This window comes from Lampris incognitus, chromosome 5 (assembly GCF_029633865.1).
Source record: "Lampris incognitus isolate fLamInc1 chromosome 5, fLamInc1.hap2, whole genome shotgun sequence".
Lineage (NCBI taxonomy): Eukaryota > Metazoa > Chordata > Actinopteri > Lampriformes > Lampridae > Lampris > Lampris incognitus.
Genome location: NC_079215.1, coordinates 54,461,992 through 54,488,319, shown reverse-complemented (window position 1 = coordinate 54,488,319; position 26,328 = coordinate 54,461,992). Strand labels below are relative to the sequence as shown.

The following is a 26,328-nucleotide window of genomic DNA, read 5'->3' as shown; positions in this document are numbered from 1 at the left end:
TGTGACTGTGTGTGTGTGTGTGTAGTGTGCGTGTGTATGTATGTGTATGTGTGTGTGTGAGTGTGTGTGTAGTGTGCGTGTGTGTGAGTGTGTGTGAGTGTATGTGTGTATTTGTGTGCGTGTATGTGTGACTGTGTGTGTGTGTGTAGTGTGCGTGTGTGTATGTGTGTGAGTATGTGTATGTGTGACTGTGCGTGTATGTGTGACTGTGTGTGTGTGTGTGTGTGTGTGTGTAGTGTGCGTGTGTGTATGTGTGTGTATGTGTGACTGTGTGTGTGTGACTGTGTGTGTGCGTGTATGTGTGACTGTGTGTGTGTGACTGTGTGTGTGCGTGTGTGTATGTGTGTATGTGTGACTGTGTGTGTGTGTATTTGTGACTGTGTGTGTGTGTGTGAGTGTGTGTAGTGTGTGTGTAGTGTGTATGTGTGACTGTGTGTGTGTGTGTGAGTGTGTGTAGTGTGTGTGTGTGTGTATGTGCGACTGTGTGTGTGTGTGTATGTGTGTATGTGTGACTGTGTGTGTGTGTGTATGTGTGACTGTGTGTGTGTGTGTGTGTAGTGTGTGTGTAGTGTGTGTGTGTGTATGTGTGACTGTGTGTGTGTGTATGTGTGTATGTGTGACTGTGTGTGTGTGTGTGTGTGTGTGTGTGTGTGTGTGTGCGTGTGTGTGTGTGTGTGTAGTGTGTGTGTAGTGTGTCTGTGTGTGTGTGTGTGTGGGGGGGGGGGGCTGAGCTGTAATAGGCATCTATGCAGCAGGTCCACCTTGACTAGTAGCGTCTGGAGAAAACAGAAGGGACAGAAAATCTCTTTTGAACAAGACGTCCTTTACTGCAGGCAGACAGCAGACACGGGGTTTCTTCTTCCCTGCCAGCCTCAGATTTATTAGACATAATCGCACATACAGGACTGGTTCCACCGGACCTCCGGGCCATGGAGCTGAGCTCGGCCTTTAATGGGCCATAAAGAACTTCAGTTCCATTAAGGAAAAAAGAGAAAGCAGTGTGACTGTGGACGCGGTTCTGCACGGCAGCGATGAAGAGGACAGCACCTGCACGTGTGTGCGGTGAAGACAGCGCGGCATGAAGAGAGACACAAAGGACACAAAGGACACAAAGGACACAAAGGACACAAAGGACACAAAGGACACAAAGGACACAAAGGACAGCCACGAGGCAGAGACAGGGCAGGGATGCTGAGGACGCCATGAGGCAGAGACAGGGCAGGGATGCTGAAGACGCCACGAGGCAGAGACAGGGCAGGGATGCTGAGGACGCCACGAGGCAGAGACAGGGCAGGGATGCTGAGGACGCCATGAGGCAGAGACAGGGCAGGGATGCTGAAGACGCCATGAGGCAGAGACAGGGCAGGGATGCTGAAGACGCCATGAGGCAGAGACAGGTTAGGGATGCTGAAGACGCCATGAGGCAGAGACAGGGCAGGGATGCTGAGGACGCCACGAGGCAGAGACAGGGCAGGGATGCTGAAGACGCCATGAGGCAGAGACAGGGCAGGGATGCTGAAGACACCACGAGGCAGAGACAGGGCAGGGATGCTGAAGACGCCATGAGGCAGAGACAGGGCAGGGATGCTGAAGACGCCATGAGGCAGAGACAGGGCAGGGATGCTGAGGACGCCACGAGGCAGAGACAGGGCAGGGATGCTGAAGACGCCATGAGGCAGAGACAGGGCAGGGATGCTGAAGACACCACGAGGCAGAGACAGGGCAGGGATGCTGAAGACGCCACGAGGCAGAGACAGGGCAGGGATGCTGAAGACGCCATGAGGCAGAGACAGGTTAGGGATGCTGAAGACGCCATGAGGCAGAGACAGGGCAGGGATGCTGAGGACGCCACGAGGCAGAGACAGGGCAGGGATGCTGAAGACGCCATGAGGCAGAGACAGGGCAGGGATGCTGAAGACGCCATGAGGCAGAGACAGGGCAGGGATGCTGAAGACGCCATGAGGCAGAGACAGGGCAGGGATGCTGAAGACGCCACGAGGCAGAGACAGGGCAGGGATGCTGAGGACACCATGAGGCAGAGACAGGGCAGGGATGCTGAAGACGCCACGAGGCAGAGACAGGGCAGGGATGCTGAGGACACAGCAGAGCAAACTGAGATGCAGACAGACAGGAGAGAGAGAAAGACACAAAAGGAGGAGAGAATGGAGGGATGGAGGAACGGTGGTAGTGGTGCCTTCACTTCCCTGTGAAGTCCAGATTCCATCACTGGTACCACTGGTACACACACACACACACTCCCACTAGCAACAGCACCAGCACCTCCAGCTAATGCATCAGCCAAGCACCACACACACACACACACACACACACACACACACACACACACACACATATACACACACACACACACACACACACACACACGGGAAGAAGAGTTAGCTGCTGCTGCTGCAGCTCCCCTAGCATCACTGATGGTGAAATATGTGTGTGTGTGTGTGTGTGTGTGTGTGTGTGTGTGTGTGTGTGTGTGTGTTTGCAGATTTGAACAGCGGCAGGGTGTAGCAGTATTTATGGTTGTCTGTATAAAGGGTGTGTATGGGTGCAAATACAAATGTGAATGTCCTTTTTATTTGTGTGTGTGTGTGTGTGTGTGTGTGTGTGTGTGTGTGTGTGTGGTGTGTTTGCAGATTCGTACAGCAGCAGGGGAGTAGCAATATTCATGGTCGTTTGTGTAAAAGGTGTGTACGGGTGCAACTACTTCTGTGATTGTCTGTTTTGTGTGTGTTTGTACGTGCATGTGTGTGTGTCTGTGTGTGTTGGCAATGCTCATACTTGCACGTGTTTTGGGGTCAGAAACCTTTATGTGTGCGTCTGTTAAAACGTACGTATCTGTATGCACAAAAGCGTTCGCCTATGTGTGTTCGTGTATGTACCAGAATGTGTGTGTGTGAATTTATTTTAGTTGCACTGCAGCCGAGGCAGACTTGTGAATGATGGGAGAACAGCGCAACCTAGTGGCGTACAGAAGTGGAGCCGATTGTGGTGAACAGCGGGGGGGGGGGGGGGGGGGTTTCTCTCCAATAACAGAGCATTTTGTTGTCGAGTCAAGTGCTGTTTTATTCATGCAGCTCCAAATCACAGATGCGGACTCACAGGGCTTTACATTCCACACACACACACACACACACACACACACACACACAACTCTGTCTCCTCTGTAGTGACAGACAGGGGTCGTCTGTGGCCGTTGGAGAGCTGCAGGGTTCAGGTCAGTGGGGAGGCCTTTGAATCTGGATTCATTTCACAGATTCAATGTGAGAGCCTGATGCTGCAGTGGCAGCACACCGTGTAAAAAGGGGGGCGGGGCATCGGGTAGTGTTGCGGTCTATTCCGTTACCTAGCAACGCGGGGATCGCCCGGTTCGAATCCCCGTGTTACCACCGGCTTGGTCGGACGTCCCTACAGACACAATGGGCCGTGTCTGCGGGTGGGAAGCGGATGTGGGTATATGTCCTGGCCGCTGCACTAGCGCCCCCTCTGGTTGGTCGAGGTGGAGGTGGAGGGGGAATTGGGGGGAATAGTGTGATCCTCCCACATGTTATGTCCCCCTGGTGAAACTCCTCACTGTCAGGTGAAAAGAAGCGGCTGGTGACTCCACGTGTATCGGAGGAGGCATGTGGTAGTCTGCAGCCCTCCCTGGGCCCACCGGACACAGCAGACCAGGCTCCCCCAGCCGATCCAACGCCAGCTCTCCTGGCCAGACACCTTCGACACACCTCCCCACACTCCACACGACGACACCAAAACACACTTAACGCCAGGCAAGGCCACCGCCACAACGCCCTCGGTGCTATCAGAACTGCCGGTCTGCATGGGCTAGCAGTTAGCTTAGCCTGCCCTGCTTCTGCATCTTGTCAAACCGCCCTTGATGTTACCTCTGCGGATGCAGCTCTGGCAGGGCCATGGTCCCGGGGGCCCACCGGCAGCAGCAGACCAGGCTCCCCCAGCCGATCCAGCGCCAGCTCACCTGGCCAGACACCTTCGACACACCTCCCCACACTCACACGACGACACCAAAACACACTCAACGCCAGGCAAGGCCACCGCCACACCGCCCTCGGTGCTATCAGAACTGCCGGTCTGCATGGGCTAGCAGTTAGCTTAGCCTGCCCTGCTTCCTGTCAGACCGCCCTTGGCGTTACCTCTTTGGGCACAGCTCTGCAGGGCGGTGGTCCCGGGGCCCACCAGCAGCAGCAGACCAGGCTCCCCCAGCCGATCCAGCGCCAGCTCCCCCAGCCATCAAATGAAGACAAAACAAACTTAGACGCACACGTGGACAAAGACACTGCATGGACGGTACCGGGTGAGGCCGCCGCCAACGTGGCTTCGCGCCGCCATCTTCCCACACCGGAAGCGGACTGTGACTTTTGAACATTGTAGTGCCTTTTTAGGGCAGAGCTGAAAGCGAGGTACAGGCAAATAAGAGCAGTGGCCGTAGGAGCCAGCTCCCTACACCCCTATGTGTCCTGCTTTCCCCCGATTTGAAACACGGATTGTTCCGGAGAGACCCCCCGCCGAATGAAGCGCACATAAAGAGGTCTCCTCTGCTCACATATCAGGAAAACCGACTAGGAGGCTGACAGGAGCGACGCTTGAAAGGGGGTTTGCATCAAGAGAACAACAGAGACACAAGAGCTCCCAGACATCTGGGGGACCGAGGGAGTGGTTTTTTTGTTCTGTTTTGTGTTGGCTTCTTTTTCTTTGCTTAACAACCCCAGTCGATTCAGTTCAGGTAATTGTTTCTGCCGAAAAAACAACTGACGGGGGGCACATGGTGACTCACGCGGCGGATTACGAGGAGAAAGAAAGAGATTCCTGCGCTCGCTCTCTGTCCGAGCTGATCTGTTCTTCGTCGTGTGATCATCACCCTCCTCTTCGGTGTTTCTGGACACGACTGAAAGGCGCCGCTGGCTGAGCAGGCTGCGACTGGGGGGTGTCTTACGTGTTTACTTCTTGGATTCTGTGACTGGCCTACCTGTCTGACGGGCTCGGGGACTCGGTAGCGGCAGCAGGAGTACGTGAGGCTCACGGCTGTGTCCAGGCTGATCTTATGGCCTACAGACACATACACCGGCTTGGTGCTGGTATCTGAGCTACGCAAGGCCTACAGACAGAGAGAGCGAGAGAGAGAGAGAGAGAGAGAGAGAGAGAGAGAGAGAGAGAGTTAGACAAACAGGTAGACAGACAGACAGCATTGGGGCATAAGAACAGACAAATGAAGGGACCAGAACATAGGAAGACTGTTAGTAGACCACTATGTTTAACCCACCCTACTGTGTAGCAGCAGTGGGCGGCTGCAGTGCCCGGGGACCAACTCCAGTTCTTCTTTCCATTGCCTTGCTCAGGGGCAGAGGCAGGAGTATTGACCCTAACATGCATGTCTTTTTGATGGTGGGAGGAAACCGGAGAAACCTGGAGGAAACCCACGCAGACAGGGGGAGAGACATGCAACCTCCACACAGAAAGGTCCCGGGACGGCCTGGGGTTCGAACCCAGGACCTTCTTTGCTGTAAGACGCCGGTGCCAACCACTGGGCCACCGTGCTGCTGGGGTGAAAAATCAAATCTGAATTTAGCATCAAATCCGAGTATTGAATCCAAATCCATTCAGAACCCGTTATCGAACCTTATCGGTAAATTGTTAAAAAAAAATCAAATTATTACTTTTAGTTATCTGATGTTTGAGCCCATTTTTACTGATCTACAAGCAACTATGAAAAACAGCACACAACAAAAATGTGGTTTATGTCATGCATGAATGTGGAGTCGGGCTTATTGGTGAGTTAACAGAAAGATCTCATGAGGAAATTCATTTTTTTGATTTTCAAAATTAATTTTGTAAACTGGGGCGGCACGGGTGGCGCCAGTGGTTAGGCACGATCGCCTCACAGCAGGGAGGTCCTGGGTTCGAGCCCCAGGGTAGTCCGACCTTGGGGGTCGTCTTGGGTAGTCCTCGTGTTCTCCCCGTGTCTGTGTGGGTCTCCTCCGGGGTACCCCAGTTTCCTCCCACAGTCCAACGACATGTAGGTCAGGTGAATCGGCCGTACTAAATTGCCCCTAGGTGTGAATGTGTGTGTCAGCCCTGTGATGGTCTGGCGACCTGTCCAGGATGACTCCCCGCCTGCCGCCCAATGACTGCTGGGATGGGCTCCAGCATCCCCGCGACCCTGAGAGCAGGATAAGCGGTTTGGATAATGGATGAAGGGATGGACTGATGAATGAAATGAAGCCTGCAGCCTGTGTGGCCAGAGACATACCAGCATGACATCATCACCTGCTGGATCCACAGCGAAGACGTGATGTCATTGGTATAACACTGTATGTGGATTTGTTATGCAACAGCAGCTGATGGAGCTGGGGAACAACAATCTGGATTCGCGGTAAGAAAAAAAAAAGATGATAGATTTGTTTAAGTTGGAGCTTACCGAATACCGATATTTTATCAACTCAGAACCGAACCGCTATTGAAACCCAACCCCATCTCTGTACTCTACTGATGGACTCCTTATGTACTGCAGTGCACAGTGGCTTTTTGACAGAAAGGCCATCCAAGCATCGTTCAGTATGAACTTTTACAGGTGCGGCCCTTCCAAGGTCAGCACCTATTTTTTTACAGTTTTTTTTTCTTCACCAGCCTTTATCTCCCCAACTGTATCCGTCTAATTACCCCACTTTTCCATAACATAATGAAACAGGTATTGTAAGCAGTAAACAGATATAATAGGACACATTTTTTATTAAAACTATTATCATGGTCTTTTGTGATTGTCTGTCTTCGTACCTTCCCTAAAACCCGTCCCGAGGTGGCTGTGAGGGGGAAAGCTGTCTCCTCCCTTTCTGCAGAGCGGCTACCTGATGAGGAGAACAAACCGTCAGATATTCCAGTAATGCCAAATGACCCCTACTGCACCAAAGCAGATTGAAAATCCACCCGCTGAAGACTCACAGGTGTTTAGTCTCATCTGCCACACTCCTGCTGACTCCAGAATAGATACTCTGTAACTTAGATACTATGTACTGTCACACATACAGATATTTATGTATATACACTGTGTATCTATGCATGACATACATTATATGTATGTTCACCTGTGTGTGTATATCCATATACACACACACACATATATATATATATAGAGAGAGAGAGAGAGAGAGAGAGAGAGAGAGAGAGGAGAGAGAGAGAGAGAGAGAGAGAGAGAGAGAGAGAGAGAGAGAGAGAGAGAGAGAGGCCTTGACAGCATCAGAAGCGAGATGCTTAAAAATAGCACACCTGAGCTGCAAAGGGCAGTACTCAAATTGTTCAACATTGTTCTAAGTTCGGGATTTTTTTCCTGACATCTGGAGCAAAGGGCTTATAACTCCTATTCATAAAAATGGAGACAAATTGGATCCTAATAATTTCAGAGGCATTTGTGGTGAGCAGTAGTCTGGGGAAGGTGTTTAATAGCATTTTGAACAATCGAATTCTAACCCTCCTTAACGAACACAATGTCCTGAGCAAAGGTCAAATTGGCCTCCTCCAAATCACCGGACTACGGACCATATTTACCCAAGAACTGAACCCCAAAAAGAGTCCCCTGAAGCAGCTGGCTCTGAGACTCACTAACCCTTTAACAAATACTACGACCAACCAACCTCAGGACAGCACTGCAATCCAAACCAACATGAGGATAAATCAGCTATAAAACAAACCAACATGAGGAATAAATCAGCTATAAAACAAACAACACGAGGATAAATCAGCTATAAAACAAACAACATGAGGATAAATCAGCTATAAAACAAACCAACATGAGGATAAATCAGCTATAAAACAAACATGAGGATAAATCAGCTATAAAACAAACCAACATGAGGATAAATCAGCTATAAAACAAACATGAGGATAAATCAGCTATAAAACAAACCAACATGAGGATAAATCAGCTATAAAACAAACCAACATGAGGATAAATCAGCTATAAAACAAACCAACATGAGGATAAATCAGCTATAAAACAAACAACATGAGGATAAATCAGCTATAAAACAAACCAACATGAGGATAAATCAGACTATAAAACAAACCAACATGAGGATAAATCAGCTATAAAACAAACCAACATGAGGATAAATCAGCTATAAAACAAACATGAGGACAAATCAGCTATAAAACAAACATGAGGATAAATCAGCTATAAAACAAACCAACATGAGGATAAATCAGCTATAAAACAAACCAACATGAGGACAAATCAGCTATAAAACAAAGCAAGAACAATTATCTGAAACATTGGAACGCTGAAATCAAAACTCAAAACAAACCAGAAGTCTATCGGGCCCTAAAAACAAACTATGATTTGGAAGAAGACCTCTTAACTGTCAGAGACAGGAAGCAGCGACAGACCCTCACCAGATACAGGCTCAGTGACCACAGTCTAGCCATTGAAAAGGGGAGACACAAAAAGACGTGGCTGCCAAAAGAGCAACGAACATGTGGTCAGTGCATGACAGATGAGGCGGAGACAGAGGTGCACTTCCTCCTTAAATGTGACAAATTTGGAAAACAGCGCCGGCTTTTGTCCAGGAACTGGAACATGTGACTCCAGAGTACCAGGAAATGGACAACGCAGGTAAGCTGCGGGGGGTCCTGGGAGGGGGGCCAGCGGCGAACATTGCAGCAAGATTTATATTATCTTGCCACAACCTGAGAGACAGTGGGTGACGGCACCTATTGCTACTGTTGTTGTTTGATATAATAATCATTGTTGTTGTTGCTGTTATTATTATAATCATTGTTGTATTGAGTTGTTGTTGTTTTACATGCTTGGCAATATGTACACAAACGTATGTCATGCCAATAAAGCACATATTGAACTGAACTGAATTGAATTGAGAGAGAAGAGAGAGAGAGAGAGAGAGAGAGAGAGAGAGAGAGAGGGAGAGAGAGAGAGAGAAAGAGAGAGAGAGAGACACACACACCACACACACACAACACACATATATATATATATATATAAAATTTACTTCACTCACTGGATTATTTTGCTCCTTATTTGGCTTTCCCTATCGTTGAGTGTTTCTTTTAACAAAGTATATATACTGCTCAAAAAAATAAAGGGAACACCTAAAAACACAATATAGACCTCGATGAATGAAATATTTCAGCTGAAAATCTTTATTTATTAGACAGAGGAATGTGTTTAGAGCAAAATAACCTAAGAATGATCAATGGAAATCAAAATCATTAGCCCATTAAGGTCTGGATTCAGAATCATACTCAAATCAAAGTGGAAAATGAGAACATAGGCTGATCCAACTTCTGTGGAAATTCCTCAAGACGATTCAAAATGAGGCTCAGTAGTGTGTGTGGCCTCCACGTGCCTGTATGCACTCCCTACAACGTCTGGGCATGCTCCTGATGAGACGACGGATGGTCTCCTGAGGGATCTCCTCCCAGACCTGGATCAGGGCATCGGTCAACTCCTGGACAGTCTGTGGTGCGACATGGCGTTGGCGGATGGTACGAGACATGATGTCCCAGAGGTGCTCGATTGGATTCAGGTCTGGGGAACGTGCAGGCCAGTCCATAGCATCAATGCCCTCGACATACAGGAACTGCTGACACACTCTGGCCACATGAGGACGAGCATTGTCATGCATGAGCAGGAACCCAGGGCCCACTGCACCAGCATATGGTCTGACAATGGGTCTGAGGATCTCATCCCGGTACCTAATGGCAGTCATGGTACCTCTGGCTAGCACGTAGAGGTCTGTGCGGCCCTCCAAGGATATGCCTCCCAGACCATCACTGACCCACCGCCAAACCGGTCATGCTGGAGGATGTTGCAGGCAGCAGAACGTTCTCCACAGCGTCTCCAGACTCTCTCACGTCTGTCACATGTGTTCAGTGTGAACCTGCTCTCATCTGTGAAGAGCACAGGGCGCCAATGGCGAATCTGCCAACCAAGATGTTCTCTGGGAAAGGTCAATCGGGCTGCACGGTGTTGGGCTGTGAGCACAGGCCCCAATTGTGGACGTCGGGCCCTCATACCATCCTCATGCATTCTGTTTCTCACTGTTGGAGCAGAAACCTGCACATTAGTGGCCTGTTGAAGGTCGTTTTTGTAGGGCCCCGGCAGTGTTCCTCCTGTTCCTCCTTGCACAAAGGACCAGATAGCGGTCCTGCTGCGGGGTTGTTGTCCTCCTGCGGCCCCCTCCACGTCTCCTGGTGTACTGGCCTGTCTCCTGGTACCTCCTCCATGCTCTGGACACTGTGCTGGGAGACACATCAAATCTTCTTGCCACAGCACGCATTGATGTGCCCATCCTGGATGAGCTGCACTACCTGAGCAACTTCTGTAGGTTGCAGATACCGCCTCATGCCACCTCTAGAGGTGAGGGCACTAGCAAAATGAAAAACTAACCAAAGATCGGCCAGAAAAGATGAGGACAGGCAAATGGTCTGTGGCCACCACCTGCAAATCCATTCCTTTTATAGGGGTTGTCTTGCAAATTGTCTAATTTCCAACCTGGTGGAAATTAGACATACCAACAGGTGAAATTGATTCACAAATCAGTGTTGCTTCCTAACTGGACAGGTTGATATCTCAAAAGTGTGATTGACTTGGCGCTACATTGCATTGCTTATGTGTTCCCTTTATTTTTTTGAGCAGTGTATATATATATATAGGTGCTCTCTCTCTCACACACACACACACACACACAATTCTTGGAAATGACCTATCATTTTCCTTTTTTCCAGAAGGAAGTGAAAATTTCTCCTCTTCAGTCAACGCCACAGTACAATGTCGGTTGCACCAAAAACTGGGCTCGTGTTCAGAGGGGCACTTTGGTTTACGGACCGGGCACCCCAACAAGATGGATGGGGTAACTGGTCTTCTATGACTGACTGCAGCAGGGGAGACAGGAGGTGCCATAGAGGGTCTTGGGGCCCAACATGGCATGGGATCCAGGCCACAGTGTGTGTGTGTGTGTGTGTGTGGGGGGGGGGGGGTTGGCCCAGTGTGTAACAAGTATAGGACCAGAGCTAGAACAGGAGGCAGAGCCAGCCATCAATAACAAGGTAATTTAACTTTGTCTCAGGGCTAGACAATGAGCAAAGACAAGCGAGCGAGAGAAACCGACAAAGAAAGGGACAAAGAGAGCGTGAGAGAGAGACACAGAGACAGAGACAGAGAGAGAGAGAGAGAGAGAGAGAGAGAGAGAGAGAGAGAGAGAGAGAGAGAGAGAGAGAGAGAGAGAGAGAGAGAGAGAGAGAGAAGGGAAAGAAAACAGGCGAGATCAGAGGGAACGAGTAAAGGAAGTACAGAGAAAAAGAGAGAACAAAATCTGAGCACTTTAAAGAGCACGAGAAATGAGGACGCAATTTACAACGAGTGTCTCAAGAACAGGGCAGAGAAGGTTCACCTCCATCTTGTTAAAGACAGCAAAACAGCCATAGCTCTCATTACGGTGTGAAGGAGAGCAAGAAGTGGTTTTTTTTAACGTAACACTGACTTGATAAAGTTCAGTGTTTTCCCCTCCAAGCAGGAAGTGCATGGTCTGCCAGCTGAGGAGCAGGTAGGGATGAAGTATTTCTTTCCAGGATGGTTAAACGGGCACAGACATCACACAGATTATCAGCTTCTGGCCTTTTGGTTCGGGGGTGAGCTCACCAACTGCTCTGTGTCCCCCTTTTGTTGCTGAAAGCTGGAAGGTTTTGTTTTTCCAGTTATCAGCGGGAAGCATAACGAAAGAGGAAGAAGAAGAAGAAAGCCACTGTATTTTGTCATCTTCCAGGTTACAACGAAACGTGTTCTCTGCATTTAACCCACCCTACTGTGTAGCAGCGGTAGGGATCAACACCAGTTCTTCTTTCCATTGCCTTGCTCAGGGACACGGGCAGGAGTATGAACCCTGACATGCATGACTTTTTGATGGTGGGAGGAAACCGGAGCACCCGGAGGAAACCCGTGCAGACAGGGGGAGAACCAGCAAACTCCACACAGAAAGGACCTGGGCTGGCCTGGGATTCGAACCCAGAAACTTCTTGCTGTGAGGCAACAGCGCCAACCACTGGGCCACCGTGCCGCCAACAACTTCAGACTTATCCCGTTGATCACATCACCACGTCCCCCTCATCGCTGCTGCTTGGCCCCTGTTTGTTAGTTTTACAAATGACGATGTATTCATTGATAACTTTTAAGGCTCTACATGACCTGTTTCCAAGAAGCCTGAGGTCCTCTGCTACGATGAAGACTTGGGGTTCATAGCAGAAGGTGTGTGGTCTTCCTTTGTCAGAGCTCTCAAACTGTAGACAGCCCTATCAGAGGAACTCAGAGCTGCAGTTAAGTCAGCAGGGCTGTCCCTAAAGAATGGTATAGGGGCGCAGCGCCAGTATGACAACGCACCAGCGTCACCTTGTGTCCCCCCCCCCCACCACCATTCTTGCCGCAAATGTGACTACGTAGAAAGTGGAAAGACACGAACATCCAAATAATCTCGGATGCTGACCTGAGTAAATATCATGTAAAGGAATAAAATTTGCAACACTGATTAATGCTCCCACGGTGTACATTTATTAACATCACACAGTGAAAGTGACGCATCGAGCGAGGCTCATCAGACAGCAACCGAATACGGAAAAACTGAATGTTTTTGTTGATGGTATTGACACTGCTGATTGGATAAGATGCAAACCCTTGTGTTTGCTTTTTTTTTAATTGAAATTATGTTTTTAAGTTGCAGAAAATCACAGCAAATGGCTTTCTTTATTGCAATTTTTTTTTGCCTCCCGGACGGGGGGCACAGCCGCCTTCCGGACCACCCCCTACTCGCGACTCAGTGCCATCTTGTTTGAAAATCCTGGGGACACCCCTGGTCAGTGTTGTCTTTTAAAGCGACAGTAGACAACTTTTCTGCTTCAACGTATTATTATGAAGTAAATGTTGATTGCACAGTGTAATGGCTAGAGAATAATGACACCATCAGCGTTTATATTGATTCCCTATAAGCCTCGCTTTCACTATGCAATTCTGCCTGCCACCAGGTACGATCTCGCAGGAAGAAAGCTCAATTTATGGCACAAAGGAATGCATCAACCATTGCGCAACCAAAAAAGGAAAATGATAGCGCTTTTGTTTAGTAGCTATCGGTAGCTATCCCCAGTAGTGGAAATGGCGAACGGTGGAACAAAGTCTCAGTGGAAACTCTACCCGGCAAGATAAAAGCAACTTCGTTGATGGAGGGGGCAAAGAAGGTGAAGAACGAGAGATATAAACAGAGGTAAAACAAGAATGAACCTCTGACAGGCATTCACTCGATGGAGTGAGTTGTATCGAACACTGTTTCCCCATTGAGATCTGTTTCCCCCTAGCCACATGAAAGTGATCGCATGGAAACAGGTTAGCTATCGGTAAGAATTAGTTTTAGGTAAGCGAGGTAAGTTTGAGGTTAGGTTGAGGTTAGGTAAAGGTTAATCAAGTGTGCTGGTGTTGTATTGAACTCTGGTTGGGGGGAAACAAATCTCGACTAGGGAAAGGAGTTCAATGTAACACTGGGGATAAGAGAGGATTCGCAACCGACATCCAGTTGGCATTCTTTCTACTGGATCAGTAAGTAACAAAACCTGCCTACTTATTAATACTACTACTACTACTACTACTACTACTTTTGGCTGCTCCCGTTAGGGGTTGCCAGAGCGGATCATCCGTTTCCATCTCTTCCTGTCGTCTGCCTCTTCCTTTGTCACGCTAGCCACCTGCATGTCCTCGCTAACCACACCCATAAACCTCCTCTTTGGCCTTCCTCTTTTCCTCTTCCCTGGCAGCTCCATATTCAGCATCCTTTTCCCAATATACCCAGCAACTCTCCTCCACACATGTCAAAACCATCTCAAACCTACCTCTCTTGCTTTGTCTCCACACCGTCCAACCTGAGTTGTCCCTCTAATATACTATATCCTAACCCTGTCCTTCTTCGTCACTCCCAATGAAAATCTTAAAATCTTCAACTCTGCCACCTCCAGCTCCACTTCCTGTCTTTTTGTCAGTACCACCGTCTCCAAACCATACAACACACCTGGTCTCACTACCATCTTGCAAATATTCCCTTTAAATGTTGCTGGTACCCTTCTGTCGCAAATCACTCCTGACACTCTTCTCCACCCACTCCACCCTGCCTGCACTCTCTTCTTCATCTCTCTTCCACACTCCCTGTTACTTTGAACAGTTTACCCCAAATATTTAAACTCATACGCCTTCATTGCCTCTACTCTTTGCATCCTCACCATTCCGCAGTTCACACATATCTATTCCGTCTTGCTTCTATTGACATTCATTCCTCTTCTCTCCAGTGCATACCTCCACCTCTCCAGGCTCTCCTCAAGCTGCACCCTACTCTCACTACAGATCACAATGTCATCTGCGAACATCATAGTCCACGGAGACTCCTCCTGATCTCATCCGTCAACCTGTCCATCACCATTGCAAACAAGAAAGGGCTCAGGGCCAATCCTTGATGTAATCCCACCTCCACCTTGAACCTGTGTGTCTTTCCAACCGCACACCTCACCACTGTCACACTGCCCTCATACATAACCTGCACCACTCCTGCATATTTTCTCTGCCACTCCCGACTTCCTCATTCAATACCACACCTCCTCTCTCGGCACCCTGTCATATGCGTTCTCTAAATCCATAGAGACACAATCTAACTCCTTCTGACCTTCTCTATACTTCTCCATCTACATTCTCAAAGCAAACATTGCATCCGTAGTGCTTTTTTGTGGCATGAAACCATACTGCTGCTCGCTAATCGTCACCTCTTCTCTTAAACTAGCTTCCACTATTCTTTCCCATATCTCCATGCTGTGGCTGATCAATTTTATACCTCTGTAGTTGCTACAGCTCTGCACATCACCCTTTTTCTGGAAAATTGGTACCAGTATGCTTCTTCTCCACTCCTCAGGCATCCTCTCACTTTCCAACATTATGTTAAACAATCTATTTAAAAACGCCCCTGCCATCTCTCCTAAACATCTCCATGCCTCCACACATATACAGTCTGGCCCAATTGTCTTTCCACTCTTCAACCTCTTCATAGCTGCCCTCACCTCCTCCTTGCTAATCCACCGCACTTCCTGATTCACTCTCCCGACATCATCCTACCTTCTCTCTCTCTCTCTCTCTCTCTCTCTCACATTTTCTGCATTCATCCGCCCCCTCCAAGTACTGTTTACACCTTTTCAACACACTCTCCTGGATTGTCAGCACATTTCCATCTCTATCCTTGATCCCCCTAACATGCTGCACATCCTTTCCAGTTCGCTGTCTTTGTCTAGTCAATCAGTACAAGTCCTTTTCTCCTTCCTTAGTGTCTAACCTCTCATATAACTCACCATACGCCTTTTCCTTTGCCTTTGCCACCTCTCTTTTCATTTTACGCTGCATCTCCATGTACTCCTGTCTACTTTCTTCATCTCTCTGACTATACCACTTGTTCTTTTCCAGCCTCTTTCTCTGTATACTATGCTGTACTTCCTCATTCCACCACCAATTCTCCTTCCTTCCTCTGTCCATATGACACAGCAAGTAACTTCCTAGCTTTCTCCCTTACCACTTCTGCAGTAGTTGCCCAGCCATCCGGTAACTCTTCATTACCATCCAGTGCCTGTCTTAACTCCTCCCTGAACCTTACACAACAGTCTTCCTTCCTCACCTTCCACCATTTTATCCTTAGCTCTGCCTTCACTATCTTCCTCTTCTTGGTCTCCCAAGTTGTAGACTCACAAGTCAGTCTCTAAACGTTTCCCCCATTAGGAAGTCTTTAGGGCAGGGCCGTCACATTGGGGTGGGGAGGATGGGGAGAAAGCATAGTTTCCGGTAAGGCGTGGCCTTAACAAAATGTAAGGGGTGTAGCAGCAGGCGTAGGCTTGTTAGCAGCCATTCTCGCCGCCGTTCTAGCAGCTATCTCGCATGTAGAAATCCCCAGACGATTGCTAGGCGGAGATCTCCGATTGCCTGGTATCGCGAGACTACCACAGTCTTTGTACAGACCACCATCCAATGCTGCCTAGCTACATTCTCCCCTGTCACCACCTTGCAGTCTCCAATCCCTTTCAGATTGCGCCTCCTACATAAGATTTGTACACCTGTGTGTATTTCCCTCCACTCTTATACATCACCCTGTGTTCCTCCCTCTTCTTTAAATACGTATTCACCACAGCAATTTCCATCATTTTCGCAAAATCCACCACCAGCTGTCCTTCCACATTCTTCTCCTTGACACCATACCTGCCCATCACCTCTTCATCACCTCTCTTCCCTTCACCAACATGCCCATTGAAGTCCGCTCCAATCACCAGCGTCTCCTCCTTGGGTACTCTCCACCACTTCATCCAACTCACTCCAGAATCCTTCTTTCTCTTCCATCTCACACCCAACTTGTGGGCATATGCACTGATAACATTCATCATCACACCCTCAATTTCCAGCTTCATACTCATCACTCTGTCCAACACTGTTGTCACCTCCCAACACACTTGACATACTTTTCCTTCAGAATTACCCCTAGCCCAATTCTCCTCCCATTCGCACCATGGTAGAAGAGTTTGAACCCACCTCTGATGCTCCTGGCCTTACTCCCCTTCCACCTGGTCTCTTGCACACACACTATATCTACCTTCCTTCCCTCCATCATATCAGCCAGCTCTCTCCCTTTACCAGTCATAGTGCCAACATTCAAAGTTCCTACTCTCACCTCCGAACTCCTACCCTTCCTCCTCTCCCACTGCCTCTGGACATGCCTTCACCCTCTCCTTCTCCTTTGCCCAACATTAGCATAGTTTCCACGTTGGTCATTGGTAACCCGGGCCTCGCCCGATCCGGCATGGAAATCTGATTTATGAGCTGCATATTTGATTTGGCAAAGGTTTTATGCCAATGACCTCCCCGATGCAAGCCTCCCTATTCATAAGGGCTTGGGACCGGGACTAAGAATGCACGGGCTTGTGCATCCTCGGTGGCTGGGTTCTACTTATTAATACTGCAGGATGTTGTACTCTGCCTTTATCATAGCACTGACATTGGGGCTTCTTTTCAATGTGCCCTTCAATATGTTTTTATTTTCTGCTCATTTTGAGTTCCTCACATGTCTCTCTTTGGTTGCAATGACAGCATTTTATTGTTCAGTTTTTAGATTTTCATTGTATTTCCTTCTTCTTTATTCATAAAGCACTTTGTGACAGTCATTTTGAAAGATTTTTTGCTATTGTGACAATTATGCTTTCTCCCGGCTCCGACACTCAAATATGGATGGACGGACTCTTCCAATCATTTATCTGCATTCTCTCTTTTTCTCTCTCTCTTTCTTGCATTCAGTCAGAGAAACATGCCGTACATTTTGTAGGTCTGTTACTTACTGTTATTCATAATCAAAACAGCCTTCGATAAGTGAGCCAATAGGGCTGCAGTATCATTCTAAGCAACCCTGCTGCACCTGCACATGTGTGTATAGACAAACCCACACACGTGAACAACACAGTACGTTCACATCAATTCACACAGTCAGATCCACCAGTCTCTGGTCTGTCTCAGCGGTCTTTGAAGCAAGACACATTCTGTGCCTACTCTCGCATAGTAAGAGACAGCCAGATAGGTCATACTAACGTCAATTTGGCATTTTCAAAAGTCAACTCATTTCATCATCATCATCATCACCATAGCAACACCTTTTTACAGCCACCCTCAAAAGAATTTCAACAGTGAGGAACATGACCCCATCACCTTTAAAGAGGCTCGTTATATTCCTTATTTCCGGAGGCCATTTTCTCCTCTAAAGGTTTGTCAGAGAGAGAGAGTCCTGTCAGCTATTCCCCCCTCCCAAAACGCTACAGGAATTCTATCTGCCCCCAGTGTTGTATCAGGTGTCATTCATAACCCATGTGGCTGTGTGTTTGTGTACGAAGGTAACCGGGACATATCTGGTTTTGAAACGGTTAATCTTGTAAATTTGGGGTTTGGAAGCCTTACGTGGAATGAAGCGACGCTAAAAGTCAAGAGCTTAAAAGAGATTCTGGTAATCTCTAAAGCTAAAACTACCTGTACTAGATGCAAGGAATCAAAATTGGGATATTCTTCAAGTATTTATGCTTCAGCTATGTCAAACAGAGTCAATTGGATTTGCTCTTTCTCCAAGGAACATAGCAATTTACTGCTCTGTATGGTACAGTGAGGCTCGTCCAGACGCAAAGCTAGTGGGGGAGATGGGTATTGTGCCACAATGTGCCACAGTGCCTGCGTTAATATCCTATGCTAACAAAGACGCACAACGAGGAGTGCTAGCATAGGGTTTACTCTCAGCTGAATGAATTTGTAGTAGCTCAAGTGATTAAATATAACATGTTGTCCTTATTAGCTACTACTACTACTACTACTCCTCCTCCTACTACTACTACTATTACTACTTTCGACTGCTCCTGTTAGGGGTCGCCAGTGGATCATCCGTTTCCATCTCTTCCTGTCCTCTGCATCTTCCTCTGTCACACCAGCCACCTGCATGTCCTCCCTCACCACATCCATAAACCTCCTCTTTGGCCTTCCTATTTTCCTCTTCCCTGGCAGCTCCATATTCAGCATCCTTCTCCCAAGATACCCAGCATCTCTCCTCCAAACATGTCCAAACCATCTCAATCTTGCCTCTCTTGCTTTGTCTCCAAACCATTATTATTGTTATTATTATTATTATGGCCCAAATCAAACTCCAAGATCAATATCAGACTCCAAAACCAGCCCCTTTGTAGGATTAGAAACCATTCCAACCATCCATACTTAACAAAATGCTCCTCCCATCCTGCTCGTTTTCGGTTGGAAAATCTCCTTTTTGTACTTCTGGCTCTTGATATCACATTGATATTTTCGAAACAGAAGAGCATTGGGTCTGTTGTCTGGGAACGGTAGCTTAGGGACCACTCATAGTACTTATTAAAACTTGTTTTATTCTCGGTGAGCTGTGCATGTCAGTTTATTCTGCTTTTGTACTCACTGCACTTACATTTCATCCAAGTCTTTCCTTTGATAAGCACATAAAGAAATCCCCAGGACTACCTTTTTACACTTACGTAACATAGCTAAGATTCGGTCTTTCCTGTCCGTGGCTGATACAGAGACTCTAATACATGCATTTGCTTCATCCAGACTTGATTACTGTAATATTCTGTTTTCAGGTCTGCCACATTCTAGCACTAAAAGTCTTCATATGGTTCAGAATGCTGCAGCTAGAATGCAGCTTCATCCTTCTCTCACTCCTGTATGCATAATGTTTTTTTTTTCCTTGTCTCTTCTCCCGTGTATGCGAATGGTGTGATGCGAGTCTCCCTTGTGTGCATGTGTGGTCTGTCCTCCTCCCGGGTCTCCATGGTGATGGTGGTCACGTGGCTCGGGTCCTGGGCTGTTCTGGTGGCGTCTGGACACTGCTTAGCATCCTCCTCATCATATTCTTCATATATCTTATAATTCCATTATAATTCTGTTTTCCTCTTTCAGTGTTGTACAGTGTAAATTGTGTAAACACAACATCCATTGCACGTCTGTCCATCTTGGGACAGGGGGTCGTTTCTTATCCGATGCAAGGGTCTAAGGACAGGATGTTGTGTTGCTGTAAAGCCCCCTAAGGCAAAGCTGCTACTTGTGATAATGGGCTATACAAACACAACTGACTTGACTGTAAATCCTCCCTGGTCACAAGCGTCAACTGAATGTCAAAAACACGGAATGTGACTTTTGGCGTTACCAGTGTATATGTGTGGCAATTACGTCATTCTTGTCTGTTTCAGGTAGGTTAGTTAATCTGTTAAGTACAACAACTTGGAAAGTGTGTCACACCCGCAAATTAGATATACTATGACGGTAAAGCCGGCACCCCTGTGAGCGTCGGAGACAATTGCCTTCTTCCTGTGTGCGTCGAGACACAAAAAACAAACAAATCCTAATCAGTGAAATGAGCCCCCTCACCCACTCCTCACAGGAGCTCACGCACCAGCTACCAGAACCTCGGGTTGACGCCGAATCCCGGCAAATAGAGCGATGGCTGGGATTAAACAGCTAAATCTCCCATTTCAGACACCAGGCAGACACCTGTTCATTAGGCGGAATTAACATTAACTTGTTTTTGTTTTCCCCAGCCAACAGGTGATTATGGATCCAGGCTGAATCCGAGCGCACATTTGCATATTAATGAAATCCACATTTTTTCAATTTCCCCACAGGTACACTTTGACTAATAGCTATTTGTTCCATCTTGATTTGTATTCAAAAAGTCACATTACCATGAGCTCCACACAGAAGGCTTTGCCTTGTGATAAAAGTCACACTGTCATAACAGCGTGCATATGCACACACTCGCACTCGGCTCGACACCCTGTCACAGACAGACACGTTCACACACACCCATGCACACGCCAACAGATGCACACAACGCGTTGAGAATTCTGCCCTTTGCTTTGTTGCTTTCTGACATTTTCTTTCTTTTGCTCGAACTGTGTCTAGGTTTGTGTTTTCCTTTGATGTGCTGGCAGAGCTTGGTCTGCCGTGCCCGGTGGGCCCGGGGACCACGGCCCTGCCTGGAGCCGCAGCCGAGGAGGAAACACCGAGGGTGGTCTGACAGGACGTGGAGGCGGGGCAGGCTAAGCTAACTGCTAGCCCACGCAGCCTGGCGGTGCGACAGTCATCCTGGCATTCACCGTCTTGGACAGTTTATTCATTTTATTTTTTTGACATGTTCGATAAAGGTGGCACGGGTGGCGCAGTGGTTAGCGCAGCCGCCTCACAGTAAGAAGGTCCTGGGTTCGAGCCCCGAGGTAGTCCAACCTTAAGGGTCGTCCCGGGTCGTCCTCTGTGTGGAGTTTGCATGTTCTCCCCGTGTTTGTGTGGGTTTCCTGCGGGGGCTGCGGTTTCCTCCCACAGTCCAAAGACATGTAGGTCAGCTGAATTGGCCATAATAAATTGTCCCTAGCTATGAATGTGTGTGTGTGTGTGTGTGGGCCCTGTGTGATGGTCTGGCGGCCTGTCCAGGGTGTCTCCCCGCCTGCCGCCCAATGACTGCTGGGATAGGCTCCAGCATCCCCGCCACCCTGAGAGCAGGATAAGCGGTTCGGATAATGGATGGATGGATGTTGGCTATATGTGTTGTTGTAGTTTGGATATGTGTGTTCTTTTAGCTTGGATGTGTTTTGTCTTTGTGTTGCACTGCTGTGGGCTGGGGGGAAACGACATTTGGTTTCATTTCATGTGCGCGGGTCCGTGGAACGAGATGACAAATAAACGTTCCTGCACAACGACTAACGCGGGAAAATACACCACCCACAATATCTATCCACACACACCTGCAAGCCGTGGCTGCCAGTTGTGTACCAAATGTCACTTCAGAAAAATAAAATGTGAATTTCAAAAAAAGAACAAGGAAAGGGTGACGCAACGTGTCTCTGCGTCTTTTGTCGAGTCGCGTTTGTTTGTTCCCAAAGCCAAGGGCAAAATGAAAGGTGACACCGTCGCAACAAAAAGAGGCAAACACGCAACTTTGAAGAAAAGTCTGGGGTCGAAGTCTGGAGACAGCGGTGAGTTCAATGCTGCGTTCCTGACACGTCAGGGCCACTACAGAAAACACGCCCCGACTTGTGGAAGGGAAAATAAGAAACTGAACCGTCGTCTAACTTGGAATTCCTGGTCGCATATTTAGGAATTCTTTCAGAGCTCCGCTTTAATCGTACGTGAGCACTGGTGACGTCACAGCTCGACAAGTGGAACAAAAACATGGCAGCATTTGTAGTTTATTGTAAGAAGGTTACAGTGTCGTGTAATCACGTGACGTGTGTTGGTCGCATTTATGTGTCACATTCATTGTAGCGATGTGTAGAAAAAAAGTTGGGGGGGGGGTTTCCCCCTTTTTCTCCCCAATTATATCTTGCCAATTACCCCACTCTTCTGAGGCGTCCTGGTCGCTGCCCCACCCCCTCTGCCGATCCGGGGAGGGCTGCAGACTACCACGTGCCTCCTCCGATACATGTGGAGTCACCAGCCGCTTCTTTTCACCTGACAGGGAGGAGTTTCACCAGGGGGACGTAGCGCGTCGCAGGATCACGCTATTGTTCCCCCTCCCCCCTCAACAGGAGCCCCAACCAGCCAGAGGAGGCGCTAGTGCAGCGACCAGGACACACACCCACATCCGGCTCCCCACCCGCAGACACGGCCAATTGTGTCTCTAGGGACGCCCGACCAAGCCGGAGGTAACATGGGGGTTCGAACCAGCGATCCCCATGTTGGAAGGCAACGGAATAGACACGCCACCAGCACACCCCGCAGTGTAAAGTTACGATACCTATCAGCCACTTTTTTTTTTTGCTAGCCAGCTTAGCTAGATAAAAGTGAAAGTGTCCATGTTTTTTTTGCTTGTCTTTCCCACCCAAGCAAGCAGCGTGTACACCTGTGATGCCGGAGTTTGGACATTTCCAACTTGAATTGTCTGAATTCTGAGTTGTCTTGCAGCTGAAGTTTGAAAGTTAGTGATTCTCACCTGTGATTGGTGCTCTTCGCTCTTGCTGACACCTTGCACCTGCAGCAGGTTTTTGGCCACGCCCACACAAGGAAGTCCCGACAACACGCCGAGATGGCATGCCAAGCCAAACTCTGCAAACAACAACAACAACAATTTTAAGTCCAAGCCTGTCAACACCGTCTCAGTCAATTCCTTAAATAAGATCAATGCCAAAAGGGGATCGAGTCGCAATCAAGCCCACAAGGTCAGAATAAAAACCAAAATCCCATCGAAACTGTATATTTAGTAAATGGAGAAAATATGAACAAGTGGTTGTTGTTTTTAGCAAACTCAAGTACTGATTTTGTTTACAAGAAAATAAAACACAAGCCAGGACAGAAGCAGTTGGAAAAAATGAATTGTGTAGAAATAAAATGAACATGAAACAGCCTGATTTACCTCTGTAGTGGAAGAGACCATTCCCATCTACAAAGACCACCTGTTGGTTGGACAGAGAATTGCAACAGCATAAATGACTCAACCCAGAAACTAATCAAGTGAACAAGGTGTAGAGACACACGGTCCATTTGGGCGTTGGCAGTTCAAAGGTAACTGACAATATAACTTCTGTCAGCCTCATTTTGTGCATGTTATAAAACGGGACGTTATCAATTGTAACCATTTCCCAGTGAAATATGTAAGAATGGACATATTTTAACTGACTAAAGTCCATTACAAATTCCAAAACATGTTTCAAAAATGACATTAAGTGTCATTTCCATAGCTTTGTTAGGAGTGCTATGTCATGCCATCGGAGTCGAAGGATAGGGGATGACCTACATTGTCATTTATTCTATTTACCCGTTCAGATCAATTGCACAAAAAAAATACGGTAAGCTCTACCTAAAACGACCATGGGCAGTCAAAATGACCGCCGGTTTTTAAACTCTATATTCTGTCAAGATAAATACCCAACTGAGATATTAATGCGTTGCATATGTTAGTACGTCTGTTAGGAAACGACTTGACACCAAAATGAACATTTTAACAACGTCGCCATTTTTAAACGATTTAAACTTTAGGGAGACATGGTCGAACTTTAATAGTGTAACCGGTTATTTTTTTTGCCGGTGCGGGATTCGATACTATGTGTACTGCGCCACAAGGCGACATCACTAACCGCTCGGCTAAAAAGTAACTGGTTACATTGGTGGCAGCGGTGGGATCCGGAAGTGTGCAGATCCTCAGAAGTCTCTTCGGAGCGCGGGAATGACAAAGCGCGAGGGCGCGCTTCCGGGGAGGGTGACGACTGTAAACTACTAATAACACACGTTAGCCCCTAGCTAACGGGTCCCGTACCGGGCAAGAAAACAACCGGTTACAGTAACAAGGCCTATAAAACGTGACATGTAAAAAATGAACTGAAAATAACCATTTAAACAGCCCCAAACAACGTTTAAAACGGCTCATTTTGACCGTTTTGGATTTTCAAAGTTTAATAACGTTGTGAAGAAGAAGAAAAAAGGTACAGACCTGCCGCTCCCCGAATGCTCCTAAAACTGCATATATTTAGCATTAAAATTAGTTTTAGATCAATGGCACAATAAGTTATGAGCTACCTAATGTTATATCAGGTTCACGTAGCACAAAGGAGACGCGTCAGGCATGATGTCCGGAACTAGAAAGATGCTTTATTTCCCGCCCAGTCTCGGTTATATATCCCACAGCTCCCCCTACTGGTGCCCATAAGTACCTAACACAACATCCCCCTTTCTGAGATGAAAACGTTCAGTTTTTACTATTACAACTGACAAGAAATCAACATATCAATATCTGTTAGACTGAATCTCAGACAATAACATCGAATAAAATCACTTCTCTTTTCATCCAAGAGAATGTTTCCTTTTCTTTTCCTTACAAGAATATAATGTAATTTATCTTTTTACAGAAGATACAGAACACTTCTTTATTCCTTTTCTTTTTTTCTTTTTGAACAAAATAATTCAACAGAAATTTATTTCTTTTTTTTTTCTAAGAGGGGGGGGGCTAGACTGCCCCAGCCCTCAACTGAGTGAGGGGATTATTCTGCCCCTTTAACCACTCAGTGTGTCCCACAGCACCTGTTTAACTAAGTTACAAAGTCCGTCAGGTGGAGTGGAGGACAACGTTGCCTCACAGAGTACCTTCGGGCAGACCCAGTCTGTGGCTGGGGTGAGGTCTCACTGGAGACAGGTGTGGGGTCTGGGGGGGGGGGCACCATCTGCAGCTGTAATCTGCAGCTCATCAGGTAGGTCGGCGGGCAGCTCAGGTGCTGCAGTGGCACTACTAGTGTTCTGCTGGCGTTGTGTTGTGCCAGGTGGTTTAATACATGGACCTGGTCTACAGTAAACTGGTCAAATGGTTGGACTATATGGAACAGATGAAACGAACTGCCTAGCAGGACAGAGACATCCTGACACGTGTCCCTGGGTTGTCCATCATAACATGTGTCCCTGGGTTGTCCTTCATCATGACATGTGTCCCTAGGTTGTCCATCAAGACACGTGTCCCTGGGTTGTCCTTCATCATGACACGTGTCCCTGGGTTGTCCTTCATCATGACACGTGTCCCTGGATTGTCCATCATGACACATGTCCCTGGGTTGTCCTTCATCATGACACGTGTCCCTGGGTTGTCCATCATGACACGTGTCCCTGGGTTGTCCATCATGACACGTGTCCCTGGGTTGTCCATCAGTCGGAATGTCAGACATACCGTTAGGATCAGAGCTGAGGTCGAACTCAACATGTGCATGTCAGGGTATTCAGAGAAGTTTGCTTCCACTTCTGCCCGAACCTGAAAAAGGCCTGACCCAACCACAACTCACCAGCTGTCTTCTCCAGCTCACTAAACTGCCCTGTACTGTACAGACTTGCTGGGATCACAGTCACATCAGCTCCTGTGTCGATCTTGAATTCTGTCTCTATGTCAGCTAATTTAAGCTTCATCAGCCACGAAGCTTCAGAATCCTCTGCATTAACAGAGCCTAAGAATGCAACGTCCTCTTCGCTGTCACTGTCGGCCATGTTCACTTCTCCTACAGTGTTTGATCGGCAGACTGTTGCATAATGTCCCCTTTTCTTGCAGAAGTTACAGACACCGCTGTATCTAGTGTCACCTCCGGGTCCATTTGCAGCTGCTCAGATAGCTTTTTATCTCGTAGCCCCACTACTAGCCTATCACCAATCATCTCACTGTGTACTTCACCATAACCACAATGCTCTGCTAGGCAATGAAGTGCTGTAATAAAACCATCAGCTGTCTCACCTACTTCTTGGTGTCTCTGATTAAACTCAGCCCGTTCAAATATCCCATTCACCCGTACTACAAAGTGGGCATCAAACGTGGCCTTCGCCGCGCCGTACGCGTTTGCTTCATCTGGCGTGGGACGGAGTGAAGTTAGCACATCCTCTGCCTCTACTCCCATAGTGTATATAAGGGTGTTGATCTGGTTCTCTTTGGACTGTAACTCCAAGCCTGAAGCTATACGGAACCTCTCAAATCTCTGAATCCATTTCCTCTGGCTTTGCTGAAATTGAATTGCGTCGGTAGAGAACGGTCCACCTTCTCCCCCCGTGTGGATGCTAGCCCGGTGCTGTAACCACTGCCCTAACGCAGTGGTTCTCAACCTTTTTGGGGTACTGGACCCCCTGCGTATTTTTGATCTACCCTGAGGACCCCTCCACCTGATCTTGGGGGAGGGGGGGTTGCAATTTGATAGAAACAGTAGAAACTGCATTTTAAATTGCATTATAGCATT

The 26,328-nt window shown here is 47.7% G+C and overlaps 1 protein-coding gene across 1 annotated transcript in view; it reads right to left on the bottom strand.

Annotated features, from left to right (window-relative positions):
* Positions 1 to 26,328, bottom strand: part of LOC130113276 (endonuclease V-like) — a 146,653-nt gene that overhangs the window by 101,628 nt on the left and 18,697 nt on the right. Inside the window, 5 exon segments of the mRNA XM_056280844.1 lie at positions 4,997 to 5,125; positions 6,802 to 6,849; positions 6,852 to 6,872; positions 22,569 to 22,681; positions 22,989 to 23,028. Of these exon segments, the coding sequence (XP_056136819.1) occupies positions 4,997 to 5,125; positions 6,802 to 6,849; positions 6,852 to 6,872; positions 22,569 to 22,681; positions 22,989 to 23,028 (351 nt within the window).